Source organism: Gekko japonicus, unplaced genomic scaffold, assembly GCF_001447785.1.
Source record: "Gekko japonicus isolate JY-2015 unplaced genomic scaffold, Gekko_japonicus_V1.1 scaffold444, whole genome shotgun sequence".
Lineage (NCBI taxonomy): Eukaryota > Metazoa > Chordata > Lepidosauria > Squamata > Gekkonidae > Gekko > Gekko japonicus.
Genome location: NW_015169786.1, coordinates 94822 through 112515, shown reverse-complemented (window position 1 = coordinate 112515; position 17694 = coordinate 94822). Strand labels below are relative to the sequence as shown.

Sequence of the window (17694 nt, the reverse complement as noted above, 5' to 3'; positions counted from 1 at the left end):
GATTCTACAATAATATATATATATATGAGTTTGGCATTATCACTGGTTTTGTTTCTTATATGATTACTGTTGCATTTATTTTGCGTGTTTTGACCACAGATTTGTTTGTGATTTCATCAGTTAAAAATGCAACATTTGATCTGTCTCTATACATTTGATGTACAGAATTCACCTAGGTGGAGGCTTTGCCTCCCCCGTTTACGTATGCTACATTTCACCTACCTACTTGCAACTGCGGGACACAAGGTTGCCAACTACCTCGAGGAAAAGATGCCTGTCTCTTTAACAGTGGCTTAATGAGATGTTATTTACGAGGTGATATTGTTCCCCTCCATGCCATGAATAGCTTCAACTGCCCATTTCCACACATTAAGCCCATAAGATATTCCCCCCGGGCCTGTTAGAAGAGGAACAGAAATGTACTAAGAGAGGACAACCCTTTGGGGTCTGAGGCCCATTTTCTCAATTTTAAATTAACTGGTGGGATACATATGACTGTTCCCTCCTTCTCCATCGACACTAAGATGGCTGGAGATGTTAAAGGAAACCTCAGAGAAGCAGCTGCTGCATATGGGGAGGGGAGGGACAAGGCTTTACCTTCACAAGGTAATGAAAAAGAGCTCCGTATTTCTACGCTCGTGGCTCTTGCCTCCCAAGTAGAACAAAATAAGGACTGCCTGGAATTATGGTTGCACAGAAAGCCTTCTAGGAATCCATTCAACAACTACTACATTGTCGTCCACCACCACAAACTTGTGAAGTTCTTCTGAATCAGGCCCTGCCTGTGTTCCTGTAGAAAATCACTCCTAGCTCAGTGACAAGCAAAAATGAGGTTGGAATAATGCGAAAATTAACTGGAGACATGGGGAAGTTACAAAGCCTATTGTTGTGCAACCTGACCTCCTGCGTATTTAAGTACCACTGTGCCCAGTGGGCATAGTATGCATAGGATTGCTGCCTTGAAGCAATTAGTGCTAGGTACTTATGGACTGTTGCCAGCATGTGTTTTGCCGGGAGGGGTAATAAAGCTTACATTCTTGCAACTAGCAGCTGCTAAAAAAACAGACACCAGTTCCTCAAGCTGGCATGTGGTTCAGGGATTCCACATGTCAAATAGAACTCCTATCAGCACTTCTGAAGACAGTAGTAAAGCCTGTTCTATTGAAACTATTCCCGCTAAGTGCCATGGTTTCCCCTCAGTGGTGGCCATTTTTTTTGCAAAGCTCTGGTCTATGAATAAAAAGCATCTCTGATTAAGAGTATTATGCCAATTTTGTGGTTGAACAGTCAAATCTAGACTGATAAATTAACCAAAACAATTCCCAAGATTATAGCAGTTTACAGAAATCAAGCTGTATACTATAATGTACTCAGATACATTATACATTTATATTAGGGTACCTTTATTATTGATAACAGGCACATTTGCTTTATGTTGGGCATCACCCAGCAAAATGCAGGACTTTCACAGAAGGCACAGTAATCCTACTCCCCTCCTGAAGTGTCAGCCTCACACTTGGCACAATGCAATACATCCAGCCACACTTACAATGCCAACACCCTTTTTTACCTCATCTCAATACATCTAGTAGCCTGCCTCTGCCCTGATTAACCACTGACAGCTTGCTTCCAGGAGGAGCGGTGCCACACTCAAAGGCCCAGGGATTAGAAGGTTACTGGGGTACACCTTTGAAACATAGGTAGGTGCACTGTAGTGTGCACTTTATAAGGCTGGAGAGCAAAGTGTGGAGAGAGTCACAGTATGTCCACAAGCCACTTCTCCTGAGGTGCAGAAGGGTCTGAATTATGATCCTGTTTATTATAGGGCAGGAATAGAAAAAGATACTCTGTGTGGATTCAAACACCATAGAATTTTGTTATGTAAAATAACCCACAGCACTCCAAACTACAATACATTTTGCTCAATCTACAATACCAAATAAATGGCCCATAAATCCTCTGCAGAGAGTTATTAGGACATTAATAAGATTCACTGCTAAGCATAGTGTGGTGGTTAGAGTGTCAGACTAAGATCTGTACCATGGGATCTTGGGCCAATCACATACTTTCAAAGGGTGGTGGCTGCTGTGAGGATAAAACTGAGGGGGGGGAACAATGTTGCAAACCACTTTGGGTCCCATTGGGGAGAAAAGCAGGGTATAATTTTTTTAAAAAAATTCCAGAAGTAAATTAACTATTACAGTGATTAAGATCCAGCACATACTAAAGTAAAACTGCTGTTCTAACTGTGATGTATTTTGTAAGCCTCCTTCACATGTTCAATGGAGGGGAAAGAGGAGTGTGGCAACAAGCTGTGCCTCTGACCTATACATGTAAAATCTGTGTACAGCATAAAGGTAAAGGTAAAGTTTTCCCTTGCTCGAAAGCCAGTCGAATCCGACTCTAGGGTTGCGGTGCTCATCTCCGTTTCCAAGCCAAAGAGCCAGTGCTGTCCGAAGACGTTTCCATGGTCATGTGGCTAGCATGACTAAACGCCGAGGCGCACGGAACTCTGTTACCTTCCCACCGAAGGTATTTGTGTATACAGTATACACAAATACAACTGTATGCATGACAGGTCCTCTCCATGCAATCAGGACTCCTGAACATTTGCACACATAGAGTCCTTACAAGAAACATGCACAGATGGGGAGCCCACTCTCACAATCTTTGCGCATTCACTGAAACACCCTCTTCAGCAAGACCTGGATTCTACAAATCCAGTTGTACGTCTCTGAGAGCTCTCATCCACCCCTGGTGTGCTGTTTTCTTTGACCATGTGTGAGAGAGTATTAGCTGAATGTGCCCTGGTACAGATAGTTTTACCATCATGATGCTTTCATCTGAGCCCCTTAGCCCTCCTACTAGGGCTTAAGGCCCACAGAATCCAGTGGAATCGTTTTCCTGCATTAATATTCACAGGATCAGGCTGCACAGTAGCATGCCCACAATTCAAAGCATAGTTACTTTCCCACTATAAAATAGATCATGGAAGACCTGTGATCCATTATGAAGAACAGAACACTATCTATAATAATGATTTTTTAATTGATAGGTCAAGACAGGTGAGTGCAAAGAGAAGAGTGGTTGAGTTGTCCCAGTGTCTGACAACCAGCATGATCTATGGACCAGAGAAGAGTGGGCTCTCAAATTACATCTCAGGATAGGTTGCCTTCTGCTGAAATCAAGCTCAGGTTGTAAAGAGTTTACCTTTCCAAAATAAAAGTTAAGTGTTTAATAGTAGTTGTGCTTTGGGATTTGAAAGGAATTTCTCTTCCATAGTTCTGTGAAATCTGGAACTTCTTCTATGTAACCATCACCACTTAGAGAAGTAATTACCAAGCCTTCCCCAGCTGTGTAAACAGGGTCCCTGATTTTTGGAACCTAATGAAGACCATCTTTTATTTGAAAGGCAAGCCACAGTCAAAGTTTGCCATGCATGACTGACATTGAACTGGTTTGCCTACCATGCATTTGTAGCCATGGTGAAGTTAATACCATTAAATGCTCCTTAAGGACATTTGTAGCATGTAAATCTGCTACATTTCCAGACTCTTGCACCTGCTATTCTGAAATGGTACCATTAGGAGCCAACACTGAGGCACAAGAAGAAAGCATCACTGGTAGGCACACACCCATTTTAGCAGAGTTCCATCTCCTGGAAAAATTTACTTTGGCCCAATCTGCATCTAGCATTTGCTCCACTGTTTTACCAAACCCACGCTCAAACAGAAATGCCCCTCTCCATTGCATGCCACTTTCACTTTGATTGGTTGTCGGATTTTATGGCAGTGTCCAGACTGCATGCCACTTTCACTTCGTTTGATCTCTCAGTTTTATTGTGCTGTCTGCATAGATTTATGGCCATTCAGGGGTGACTCTGCAGTCAGTATGGCATTGGCCCAGGGTATCCGAATGTGGTTTTGAGCTGCATCTTTTTCTGTTCGAGTGTGGGTTTGGTAAAATAACAGTGTGGGTTTGGTAAAGCAGATTGGGCCTCTGTTTATACCTCACATTTCTCCTCAATGAGGACCCCGTAGCAGCTTGCACCATTCTCCTCTTCTCCATTTTATCTTCATAACACCTGTGAAGTCGGCTAAGGCTGAAAGTGTGTGACTGGCCCAAGGTCACCCAGCAAGCTTCCACAGCAGAGTGAGGATTCAAGCCATGAAGTACTGCTCTTAGCATTGTTAAAATCACTATTGTTATAATGGCAAGCTGTTGCAAAAATCCCTCACAGTGTGGAACTTCCACAGTTCTATTATCAAACAGTTGACTGACAGAAGCCTTTGAAACCCAACATGCCACGAAATCCCACCAACGAATGCATGGCAGCTATTTGGACTGAATAGCTCACCCCTAGTTCTTCCACACACTGCCCACAGGACCCTTTCTACCACATGCTCACCCCTAATTCTCCATAAAGTTCCCTCAGGACCCTTTCTAGCACATGTCAAAAGTAACAAATTGGTTCACACACAGCATACATGCCGGAAATCACTGATTTTATGGAGCCAAGACTCCCATACCTGTGGAGTTGGAGATTTTACAGAGACATGCTGCAAGTTAAGAAATTGCTCCCAAATGAACTCATGCCTTATACCAAGTCAGACCCTTGTCCTACTAAGGTCAGTACCATCTAGTCTGACCAGCAGTGCTTCTCCAGGGTCTCAGGCAGAGCTCTTTCATATCATCTACTACTTGATCCTTTTCACTGGACATGCTGGGGATTGGACCTGGAACCTTCTCCGTGCAAAGCAGATGCTCTACCACTGAGTCATGGTCCCTTCTCGGAAGTACACCAAAGAAAACAGAATTAAATAAGTATATTCAGTAAGGGAAGATGGAAAACTTGGCCTGTTCCTCCCTGAATATCAATACCCTGCAGGAAGAGAGTGTAAGTATGAATGTTTTCCCTGAATTTTTTAAAAAGAAACTCTAAACAGCTACAAAGAGCTCCAGTCTGGAATGTAATCTCATAAGAAAGAGGGGACTCTTATCTCTTTTCCTATGGCTGTTTTTCTTATCAAAATGCACCCTCCCAGCTACTATTTTGCTGTGGAAAGACACAGGTATTTGCACTCCCCCCCCCCCCCCGGGAAAAACAAAAAGTCCCCCGGGAAAAACCAGAAAGGAGAGGGCAAGTATGATAAGAAGAGCCTGCAGGGGAATAGATAAGTACTGTCTCCCCCAATATAAACCTCCAATCCAGACTGCAGCTTCCCACAACTGCTTTGAGTTTAAGAAAGAATAGTTGGGGGCACTCTCTTGGTGGTGGAAAGTGCTGTCAAGTCACAACCAACTTATGGCAACACCATAGGGTTTTCAAAGCAAGAGATGTTCAGAGGTGGAAACACATTCGTGTGACTGAGGTTGCCATCACACACACCAGATAAAACGGGGGGGCGGGAAGGAGAGGCTATTTCCTCCAGAGGAATCTGACCCGCAGTTGTGAGAGCACACCTCCCTTTGAAACTGCAGGCGCAGCCTGTCAGTGTGTGATCAGACGCAACTGCAGGTGAGTTGGGGTTTTTTTTGTGCTGTTTGTTTCCCATGCACTTAAATGAGGAATCGATGAACAGCACCTCTGCACTGAGGGCTCCCTATGGAGTTTGCGATGATGTGCATACTGAGAGGGGGGGGGGGACAACAGCACGGAGCCGGGATGGCCTTATCAGACCATCCTGATGGCATGAGAGCACGCTGGAGCGATCAGACAGGGGGAAGTCCGTCCGTGGCCCATCGCAACCCGTTTACTACCGGATTTTCCCGGGTATCTTTTAGCTCCACTTATGCAGTGGAGCAGAATGGGTTTCCAACGGCTGCGGGATGCTTCCCAGATGTTGCTGTCTGATCGCTCCCTTTAAATCCGTCCAGTAAAGGAAGAAGCCAGTATACTGGCATGGGCCTGGGGACGAATTGTGAGGGTGAATTTATACTAATCGGGGGCACAGCAGGGGGATGATGGTTTCAGATCAGCCGGGGGAGTAAGAACCAAATGACACACCGACTGCGTTTATCCCCTGACCCCAAGCGACAACTTTACTCAGTTCTGGGACCCTCATAAGAGTAACAGCCACATGAGTTGTAAGACTGCAATAGGGTGAAATAGTTCTTCTCACCCCTTCTATCTGCAGTAATACAGATATGAATACTTGTAATAATTAAAATGCCTGCAAAGGCTTATGACCCTGGAGACATGAATGACAGTTGGGAGAGATAGCAACATCCACCATGTAAATGTAGTAGACAGTTTCATTTTATAAAGGACATCAACAGAGCAACAGCAAACCCACTGGCAGCATAGAATAGGGTGCTCAAAAGGGGGCTCCTGGCTCTCTGAACCGAAGAACATGATTGAGACGGTTTGCAAGCAAGTCATGATGAAGACAACTGTCCCGCTACTTGTCCCTAGTGCCTGAAAATCAGAATAATATCACTTACAAACCAAGAAGTTCCATGTTTAGTATCATGGATAATAGTCTGATGCCATATTACTTATCAATTGAATAGTACCAGTCTCATTTCCAGATCAACAGGAAAGATGATTGCCCACTTCCCTCCACTGAGAAAAGTGGCAATTCAGTCATTCTTGCTATTTCCCACCTTCAGACTTTGGTGTGATACCCTGTCAAAAGCTGTCAAAAAACTGAAAAGTAACCATAAGGTATATTATTAACCATAAAGTATATATGTGATAAAATATTCTGTGGTTAAAACATCTTTGAGAGTAAAAGGATTCTTTATGATCACCAAGTCAAAATAACCGATGCCTGAATTATCTTGTTCCTGAACTGCTGAATGCGGCACTTCTAGTTACTAAGCCTTTGGAGTATTTAGCTACAAGCTAATACGAAATGTGTGAACAAAACAAAGGCAACAAGATTTACAAAGATTTGTCTGCTGCTATAGTAATGCTATACTGAGCTGCGGTGGCTCAGAGGTTAAGACTCTGAGCTGCAGACCAGAAGGTCTGTAGTTTGGGAGTTCGAGTCCCTAGTGCTGCATGATAGAGTGAGCTCCCATCTCTGGTCCCAGCTCCTGCCAACCTAGCAGTTCGAAAGCAAGAAATTGCAAGTAGATAAATAGGTACCACTTCGGTGGGAAGGTAACAGTGTTCCATGTGCCTCGGCGTTGAGTCATGCCGGCCACATGACCACAGGAACGTCTTTGGGCAGTGTTGGCTTTTCGGCTTGGAAACGGAGATGAGCACCACCTCCTAGAGTTGGATTCAACTGGCTTTCAAGCAAGGGAAACCTTTACCTATAGTAATGCTGTAGTAATTGCTGGAGATGTACAGACATGGAATTTATGAACTCTTGTGGCAAATTAGGACCCTTTCACCACATTTCCAACATGATTTTCCTTAACAGACTCAATTTTCACCCTTACACTATTAGTAATTTCTACAGAGATTAAAGGTGAAATACAAGGATTTGTCCAAGGGCAACTAAGTACATGATGAGCATCAATTTGAACCTATATCTCCTGACTATGTTCGTTCTCAGTGTCTTACTCAATAGACATTATTGCATCTACTGACTTACAAAATATAAGCAAACACCTATGATGTTCCAAGGGTTAAGCCATTCCAAGCATATGTCAAAAAGATGGTAGTTTATACAGCATGCAGTACAGAATATCATATAGTATATGTGCTGCCGAAGCGAGCACAGAATATCATATATAAATTTCCAATAGTTATTGATTTTTATATTACAAAACAGAACAAAAAATGGCAGCCTCATCATTTCGCAGAAAACTAAGGTGCAATTTGATACCAGCTCCACCCAGAACCTAATCTACAGCAATCAAATCTAAACACATTCTACATAAAATGCAGATAAGATTATGGCCTAAAGCATCTTCCCCCCCCTCTTTCTCCACCTTTATTGAAACATATAGCCTAATGAAGAAAGCTGGAGAAGCTGTGCCTAATAAAATAGATTGGGGGGAGGGCCTTTGAACCAATATAGCTACCAACCACTGCATGCATAAGACTGTTGCCATTTAGTTCATGTGTAAAACTTTCTTCTGGCACTAAACCAAATCCCAGGAGTTCCTGCAAACTTACAAAGAAGAGGCCAGCCAGCTGATTTTTAAAAAAAAAAATGTGAAGAAAGATCACAAATGAAGGTCTACATTCAAAAACATAATGCAGGTCAGGCAGCTGAAGGTGTCAAAAAGTCTGACAAGGAGTGAGAAAATGTGGATCTAATACACAAAACTTGCTTAAAGTTGAGGGGGACACTTAGGGTTGCCAACTCTGAGTTGGGAAATTCCTGCAAATGATGGGAGTGCAGCCCAAGGGATTTGGGGAAGGAACTCAGCAGGGTACAATGCCGTAAAGTCTACCCTCTGAAGCTGCCATTTTCTCCAGAGGAACTGAACTCTGGAGTCTGGAGATCTGTTGTAATTCCAGGAGATCTCCAGGCCTCACATGTAGGTTGGCAACCCTAGCAACACTGCAAGGCACACACTGGCATGGCCAAAAAGATGGGAATTTGCCCAAACTGTACTCAGAACAAGCTATGGACTAACAGCTTACATCAAGCCAATAAATATTTCACAGGGGTAAGGTGGGACAGTGAAGAATGGTAACAAACACTGTCCTGACAAATGACAACACTTTCAGCCAAAGTCCTCACCATTTGGGGATGATGTTGAACAATGAAATATATCTGGGATAGCCGGTCCCATGGTGCAGTTCTGCCAAAGGTCTGTTGTGCGCACATTGCTAGTGAGCCATTGCTGAAAAATAAGAAGGATAATATGATAAGACAAGGGAAAACCCGAAAGAAAACTCAACACCAGCAAAAGCCTTATATTCATCAGATACATTTCCTAGGGGACCTTCACCAGACACGGTCATTCTTGCCAAGTTCTGAACTCTGAAGGAATGAGCTAAAGAAGACTCATCAGCAGTTTACTCAAACTTTCTGCAAAGCATATAAATAAAGGCCTTTTTTGCCCAAAAACATATACACAAATACACATATACCACTATTCGGAGAGAAAAATCTCTGCTTTGTTCTTTCGTTTCTTTGACTTTGTTGCAAAAGGGGGGGGGATCTCTAAACCTTTGCCAAATCTCACACTGGAAGGGAAATCCAATTCCATTCAGACCTCACCTCCCACTTGTTAGGAGTTCTGGAAGTATTTTTATAAGGCTTTCTTGAAGAGCATGCAAATGAGGCTGCCAAGAGTTGAGCTAGCTGCTCACACAATCAGTTCCATTTGGCTGTTTGTATTTCTCTACCTAGGACAATCCAGTAGCAGTGTTTTGATTTTTTAATAAAAAACTGGAAATGGGACTCAAGCACACTACTGCAGGAATCTTTTCCTTCCAGTACAGGGTAGGTATTGGCTGACTGGGCCTACTCAGTATGCAAGGGTATACTCTGCACATGTTCAAGTGCACATTCTTCTGGCATTTGAAACATCTCTGAGGCTGAATCCTGGCTCACATTGCTTCTGAAATGTTTCTAATTTACCCATTTTAATGGGCAAAAGATGTGCAAAAATTATCGTATACACAAAGATATAATCTTTTGAAAAATAAAGCTCTTTAGCCAGGATCCAGAGGTAGCAATGAAGCTATTTTGGAGAACACAACAGTTTGGGCTTCAATTTCTACATTTTCTCCTCTCAGATGAAGTAAATTGGATTTATACAGTACCAATGACACAATCAGAAATAGTCAATCCAGCCCTAAGTGTACTTATTCAGACATTCCATGATTTCAGTGGGGTTTATTCCCAAGTAAGTATCCCATGGGACTGCAGAATAAGGATCCATTACTTGGAAGTAATGCCACAGACCTACATAGAAGTGATGTAAAAAAAACAACACATAACTAGAAACAGATACTAACTCTCATTAAACCACAGCTCACTATGTGTTTAATGCAAGACGCTAAAGATGTTTATACTTACACTGACGATTGTAGACACAAAGAGAAGGACAAGAACGGACACGTGCAGTACAATGATCCCCAGCAACAAAAGAAGCATTTTGGCAGAAGGTCTTGGATTGATCTGGAGGGAAAGGAAAAATGCCTTTAGGTAAAAGGAGCCAACTTTTAGGATTAGACAGTGGAGGGAAGCCTATCCTCTAATACTGAACAGCAGAGGGTGCAGCTGAGATGGAAAATAAACACTGTCAGAGTTGCTGTGTAAGGAGGCTAAATACCTTCAGAAATTATGTCTCTGCTTCATAAACAGAAAAAGGCTAAATGCAAAGAAAAGAGAAAGTCTGCAACTTCTTTTCTGGGACAGCTGAAAGCACTACAGCGTCGTGAAATAAATTAGTTTTGACTGTCTGAACGACTGAAAAGGACAATACTTGAAGTAAACCGGATGCTGAACAAATGGCGTTGTTTGGAAAAGTGCAGTGATTAGTGCCAAGGGAGTCAAATACACTAGAAGGATTTGGAATAAATGCTGCAAAACTCCCCACTTACTTCACCCTAAATTTTTACTATTTGGATTATTTACTTGCTTAGGGTTCAATTCCAATTCCCCCAGATTTGGAAACCTTCTGGTGTATGGCAGACACTCCCAATACCATTACATTCCTCAAAGTTTCCATTTAGTCAAGAGGCTCTCTTCAGAAACGGCAAGCAGACAAAAATCAAATACCTGTATTCTGAAGGGGTGTTTAAGAAAGACCTTCAAAGCAAAAGTAAAGCCAAAAACAGGGATTGCAAAAGTAAAGCTAAAATAAAGTTTGAAAACACAGCCGCCGCCCCCCTCCGCCTGGACCAAGCCTCTGCTGGCTCGGATGGCTTGGAAGCAGGGAATGGAAAACCGTTATGCCACAAAGCCCCCATTCTCCACTGAATAATCAACGTTTTGCAGCCCCATTCCACCAGCAGCCCCCTCGAGCTAACCCAGCCCAGCTCTCCCACAACCAAACAAGATGACAAACCTGCTTGGACAAATACAGAAACTCCCAAATGGCGGGACAAAATCACCACAGCGGTTTGTCAGAGTCTTTCAAAGCAGCTTTCCTTGTTGGACTCAGTGGGTGGACGGCCAGACAAATTCTTTAGGGAGGGTGGACAGCAGGGGCCCAGGCAAAGGCAGACTGGAAAACCCGGGGCTAATAAGGAGATACTTGCCATACAACAGGAAAACCACAAAAGAGGTCTTTGCCATGGGGTGAAAGTGATCGAAAAGAAAAAGGTACTTAAAAAAATTAAATACCATTTCCCGCTCCAAACGAGTCTGTCAAGCGACTGTATAAAGGGTAGAATTCCGGCGGGGAGAGGGAGGAGGGAGTAGAGGAGGGAGAAAGACCTACGTGTTGAACAGTTTCGACCCGTTTCTAATTATATCCAGCCCAGCCCGGAGTAGTTCACTTTCCTCCATGGAGTAAACGCATAGAAGCTGCGAAACTCCCGAAGCGGGAATGAAGGCCGAGCGGCTCCTACAGATCAGGGCTCGACTGAATCGATTTAAACGGGACGCCGATGATGATTTCTTGAATCCGAAATGCAACGGGCAAGACGCGTAAGGGCATAACGTCTGCGATGCCACTTGGCTAAAGCTCCCCCCACCCCGAATAAGCTACTTACTGTCCTGCCACAGTGCGCTCCTCTTTCCGCCGCCTGTTCCCCCAAATAGTAACCACCGCCCGAAAGACTTCGGTTCCGATCCCAAGGCGGCTGCCCGCGCGTCTCAAATCCAAGACCGACTGAGCCCGGTAGGGGGCGGGAGCTGAAAAGTTCGTCTTTAAGAAGAAACAACGCCCCGATTGTGGCGGAGCGCCGGGCGGGGTGTGTCTATCACGCTGCCTCTCGAGAAATACTTTTCCCGAGGAAAAAGGAGGACTCGGTACCTGCCTTAACGGGGTCTACAACGCCAAAAGCAGAATCCGGAAGAGCTTCCTCCTCCCCTCCCCTGTTTTTCTTTCCCCAGACCGCTCCCTACAACCCACGTGGAAACCGAATGGCTAGACCTTTGCGGCTTTGCTTAGCCTGGCCTCCCGCTGAACTCCGCTTCTTGCTTCGTCCCAGCAAAGCGATGCTCATTGCTCAAGGACGGACAAGAGGAGGTGTAGTGGTTAAGAGCGGCAGACTCTAATGTGGAGAACTGGGTTTGATTTCCCACTCCTCCCCATGAAGCCAGCTGGGTGACCTTGGATCAGTCACAGTTCTCTCTCAGAGCTGTCTCAGCCCCACCTTCCTCACAGGGTGTCTGTTGTGGGGAGAGGTAGGGAAGGTGATTGTAAGCCGCTCGGAGACTCCTTCGGTAGCGAAGGGCTGGGTATAAAACCAACTCTTCTTCTCAGAAATAAATTAGTCTTGACGGTCGGAAGGGCTTTCAGTGCTGCCCCGGGAAACAGGGCTACCCATTAATGGGCTCGAAAGAAAGCAGAATGAGGCGGCCAGCCCCACCAGTGGGCTGTTGGGGGGCACCAATCGTCCACACTGTCCGAGGATAAACAAACTGTCCTCTTTTTATCAACTATCCGCGCAGACTTTACAGGGCGAGGAGACCCCAGTAGTGCCCCATTAATCTTGATCAGAAGAGACCTCGGGCTTTTGCCCTACAGCCCATATCCATGCACGTGCGTTTCCTTGTCGCGACTTTAAAAATCGCTCTTTTCCCTCTCCAGGGTTGAGCACATCGCTCCTGGACTAGGAGGGCTGGGTCTCCCGCTTCCCTCACCCGCGCGTCCCCCAAAGCGTCCCGATCTGTCCCAACCACCCACCTCCCTTTTCTAAGCAGAAATCGATCACAGCACTTCCTCTTTCAATTCCATGACTTACATTTTGTCAAGAGAAAGAGTTCCTATACTCCGCGTTCTTTCGGTCGTGTCGCGCTTTCTCACAACCACCACCCCTGGAATTTTGGCAGCTGTTCGCGCGATTTGCGGCCGCGGGTGATCTGAATTAACAAACAGCCGTGACGTTCTATCGAGATGCGATATTCTGGAGTCCCAAGGCTGCTTAGCGCGCGCGCGCGCACACACACCCGGTGCTGCAAAAAGGCCCCGAAACTCCAGATCCGCGAGAGAGACCAGCAGTCTTCAAGGTGGACTTACCAACGCCAAAGAGAGTCCCCTTGCTTGGTAGTGAGAATACCCTAGAAAGCGAGAGCCAGATGGCGTAAAGTCCTGTTGCTGGATCCCAAGCAGAAACAGCTGCCCCAAACCACTCCTGAGTCTCTGCGCGTAGAGTGAGCCTTCTCTAGTTGCAATCCCTTTACTGCGAGCGCTGGTCTCGTGCTGGCCGGGTTTATTCAGACCCCGTTCCAACGCCCAGATATGTCATGGTGGCCTGAGAGAGAACACCCTCTACTATTTAAAGAGACAGCATCTCTCTATCTTTATCCCCCAGCAGGGAACATAGTGAGCACGCAGGGCCTATTTAGGGTGAGCAAAGAATTACTCGGAGGGGGGGAGGGGCTGGTCTGACATCTTAGTGGGCGAAACGTTTGATGAAAAGCCTTCCAAGGCCAGCGGAGCAGTCGCTCTCTTCCAGCTATCAGTGTCTGGGCACAAACGGAGCTGAGAAATAATGGGACAACAGGAGGAGGGCATGCCCTGACACTTGTGTAGCGACTCTCAGCCGCCATAATGCTGAAGAGTCACTGGATTTTAGGGTACTTGCAAAAGGAGTTTAGTTTAACTCACCCCTTTGAAACAAAAGACACCCCTCTCCCATGTTCCATTTTTACCACACTAACGAGACCATCCAAGATGCCAGTGTTTGGCTTTTCTCTGTTTTTTGTTTGCTTTTGGGGGGAGGCACGTGTGTGTTTTCTTTGTGCTGTAGGGATGCCAAGCTCCAGGTGGGACCTGGGGATCTCCTGGGATTACAGCTAATCTCCAGATTACAGAGGTTGGTTCCCCTGGAGAAAGCAGATGCTTTGGAGGCTGGACTCTGTGGTGTTGTACTCTACTGAGGTCCCTCCCCCCACGGCTGCATCCCCAAATTCCCAGGCGTTTTCCAACTTAGATCTGGCAACCCTTCCCCCCCCCCATCCTCTGCAGGTGGCCAAGGGAGATCTGCCAACCCTCCTTCAGTGTGACCTTTTAGGCCAAGGAGAACCTTGTAGGAACATGATAGTAAAGGAAGCAGCTCTGACATGCAAAAGAAGAAAAAGACATTTAGCTTCATGGAATGAGGTGTAAACATATAAACATGGCACTGACTGGGGGGGGGTGTAAGAAAACACAGAAAATTTCAGAGATCTGGTTTCAGTTTCACCGAGAGTGGCAGCTGCTCGCCCACTTTATTTCTTTTAGTCTTTTAGGGGTCTTTTTCATTCCCCCCTTGCTGGTACTCCCTCGGAGGGGGAGACCGAAAGCAAGAGGCTCTCTCCCCATACCCAAGATAGGCAGGCAACCGTCTTGGGGAGCTGGGGCTGCCTTGAAGCAGAAGGCTAACAAGGATGCCCGACAGACGGCGAGCACAAGATGGAGCCTATGGGACCAATTGGAGTCTTCTAGCGTTATCATACCATAACAATAACTGAAGCTAAGTGTTACTGATCTTTCTATTTTGGGCATAGTAGTATCAGGACCGTTAAGAAATTAAATTAACCCCGTACAAAACAGCACAAAGGGAAATATTCGGGACAAGTTCCCTTTAAGGTGGCCATTAGCATAATACAAGATAGATAGAAGCACGTAATGAGGTGGGTTAAAGAAGCAAACTGAATATTTAAAATATAACCACCTTATTAAAGTCTTGAGCACCAGATAATACAATTACACCTGTTTCTCTTTTCTTTTTTTCTCCCCCTATTTCGGAATTTGGTGTCTGAGGAGAAGCCGTGGCTCAAAGAAAAAGGCTGAGAGGATCTGCAACTGCACAGTAGAGAGCATAATAGAGACACGAAGAGGCGGGACACAGGACCCAGAGGGAATGGCAGACGGAGAACATAACAGAGCAGAGACAACAACGGAGTTGCCCAAGACCAGAGATGGGAAGAGTGGTTGAAGCAAACGATCAGGGCTGACTCAAGACTTAACAGTGTGGATTTAAGAATGAATTGTCTACTACAAAAGGACTTGACTGGATATAAGTTTAAACCTATTGGCTTATTGTGAAAACAAATGTATAACGTAGGTATTTGTTATAAGCAAAGGAGGGTTTAATATTTATAGTAACAGACAAATGGTCAAAGAAGACTAGATGGTTTACAACAGGCACTAATTTTTGAGGTTTCACAAAGATTGTACTCTAGATGGCTTCAGGTAGTAGTGGAACCAGGAAAGGCTCTCTAACTTCCCCAGGGCAAACCAGTATCCAGACACAACTTAAACTCAATGCAATGAGTGCAGGACAAATGCAAAACAAGGATCTAAAAAATCTAATAAAAGAAATTGTGGAGCAAACCACCAAACATATAGTAGACTCTACATTACCGGAATTACTTAAGAAATGGAACCTTTACAGACAAGGTTGGGGGAAATGATAAAACAAGAATTAGAACCAATTCAAAAAAATATTATAGAAATATCTCAGCAGATGAAAGTAGATACTGAAGAGATAAAAAAGCAAATTAATGAAAATAAACAAGAAATATTAAAACTAGTCAAAGATTGTAATAACACTGATGAAAAATTACAAGAGGTAGATCAGGAGGTATATGAGTTAAAACAGAAAACAGAAAAAATTGAAGAAACTTTGATGAATTTGGAACTAGATAAAGCTGTTCTACTCATTAGATGTCAAAATGTACCTGAAAACTTGGGGAAAAATCTAAAAGAAGAACTAATTCAAAAACTGTCTGAACAATTAAAACTAGGTACATATGATGAGGTGGAAAAAGAAATAGATGTGATTTACAGGAAAAATATGGTGTATGCACGGAGACACAAAACCCTGAGGGAAGTTCACATCAAATTTACCAGAAAATATATGAGAGATAAAATATTAAAGGCTTCTAATGACACTACAGTTATGATTAATGATAAGGTGATTAAGATTCTAAAAGATGTTCCTTGGAGAATTAGGGAAATTTTGGGGCTGCCGCCCCTTGCTCAGACAGAGAGTCCTCTCCGGTGAGATCCCCTACAGATGGCTTCTCCCCAAGGGTCTATTGTTTAATCATGAAGGAAAAAGGTACAAAATCAACTCCATATTTAAAGCACAGAATTTCTTAGAGAAACACGGGGAGAAGTTTGGAGGGGAAGAGGAAGGAGATGAAGATGGACGTGAAGTAGAGGAAGAACCTAGAGATCACAAAAAGGAGGAGGAGAAAAGGAAGAGAGAGAATAAAGGGCGTAGGAGAGCAAACACTACCTCCTTGCAAGTTCTTACCCGTTATAGAGCAAGAAGACTAAATAAGATCTCTAAAAAAATGGAAAGAAGGAATAAATTGGATATTCTGTCAGTTAATGTGAATGGCTTAAATAGCCCTCAGAAACGAAAAAGGACTTTTAAACAATTAAACAAATTAAAAGCTGAGGTAATGTGTATACAAGAGACTCATATAAGGAAACAGATGTAAAATATTTAAATTCAAATAAAACAGGAATTGTATTTTATGCAGCCGACGAAAGAAAGAAAAGAGGTGTTGCCATGTACGCCAAAGAAGATTTAAACCCAGAACTGATATATACATCAACAGATGGAAGAATTGTTGCCTTGACCAAAGGAAATAAAAAAATGTTGATAGTAAACATATATGCTCCTAACCAAAACTAGGAGAAATTTTACAATTTGATACAAGATATGGTGGCATCTCAAACATCTGATGAACTATGTATTATTGGTGATTTTAAGGCGGTATTTGATCCAGAAGTAAATAGAATTTAAGGAAAAACGAGAGAGAGGGGAATACACTACCAAAATCATTTTTGGAATTAGCGGAAGAACAAAATATAGTTGATCTATGGAGAGTGAGAAATTTAGGGAAAAAAGATTTTACCTTTTATTCAAATAGACACAACTCATGGTCAAGAACTGATATGGTGTGGGCCTCAACAACTTTAATTAATGAAATTAAAGAAATAGAAATACTTCCTAACAAATTTGCGGATCACAGTCCAATAAGGTTAACACTTCGGGAAACTCAGAAAAAGATAAGATGATATAGGAATAAAAATCTGTTATGTAAAGAGCAATTTGTAGAAAAAGCCAAAATAGAAATTAAAGAATTTTTCAAAAGAAATGTTCAACCGGAGATATCAATTCAGACAGTCTGAGAAGCATTTAAGGGCTTTATACAAGGGTGGTTCATCAATGAAGAGGCCTGGGAGAAAAAACAAAAGAAAATTCAATATATAAATCTGGTAAACCAAGTCAAACAGGAAGAAGACAAATTGAAGAAGGGTGGAGATACTGAAGAAACTAAGTCAAAATTAAAATTATTACAACACCAGATGAACCTCATCCTAAATCTTGCAGCTCCACTCCTGCAAGATTTAAAGAGCCCTCCATCTGATCAGCAGGCCCTTTAAATCTTGCAGGCGATGAGGGAGAGGGGCGGCTGCTGGCCATACACCTTCCCTGAACTCCAGGCGGGGATTTTGCCACTTGGACTTCAGGTGCAGGCAGCCCCTGCTTGAGAAACGTCATTTAAATGGAACCCTTTAAATCCCAGTTTTCCTAGTGGGGGCTGCCCGCACCTGATCTCCAAGCAGCAAAATCCCCGCTTGGAGTTCAGGGAAGGCATGCAGCTACCCCCCTTATAGCAGTTAGTGAGGCTGGTTAGTTAGTAGTTAGTGAGGGTT

At 43.8% G+C, this 17694-nt stretch overlaps 1 protein-coding gene across 4 annotated transcripts in view; it reads right to left on the bottom strand.

The window, feature by feature from the left end:
* Positions 1-13289, bottom strand: part of PMP22 (peripheral myelin protein 22) — a 49018-nt gene extending 35729 nt beyond the window's left edge. Inside the window, exons 1-3 of one of the 4 annotated variants that reach the window (XM_015416941.1) lie at positions 13051-13289; positions 9936-10037; positions 8649-8751 (exon numbers count right to left, since the gene is read on the bottom strand). In XM_015416941.1, coding sequence (XP_015272427.1) covers positions 8649-8751; positions 9936-10013 — 181 coding nt within the window. In that variant the 5' untranslated portion in view covers positions 10014-10037; positions 13051-13289. Of the gene's footprint in view, positions 1-8648; positions 8752-9935; positions 10038-10929; positions 11025-11578; positions 11727-12775; positions 12999-13050 lie in introns of those variants that run through there. The other 3 variants (XM_015416943.1, XM_015416942.1, XM_015416944.1) reach the window with 3 other exon arrangements.
* Positions 13290-17694: the final 4405 nt, after the last annotated feature.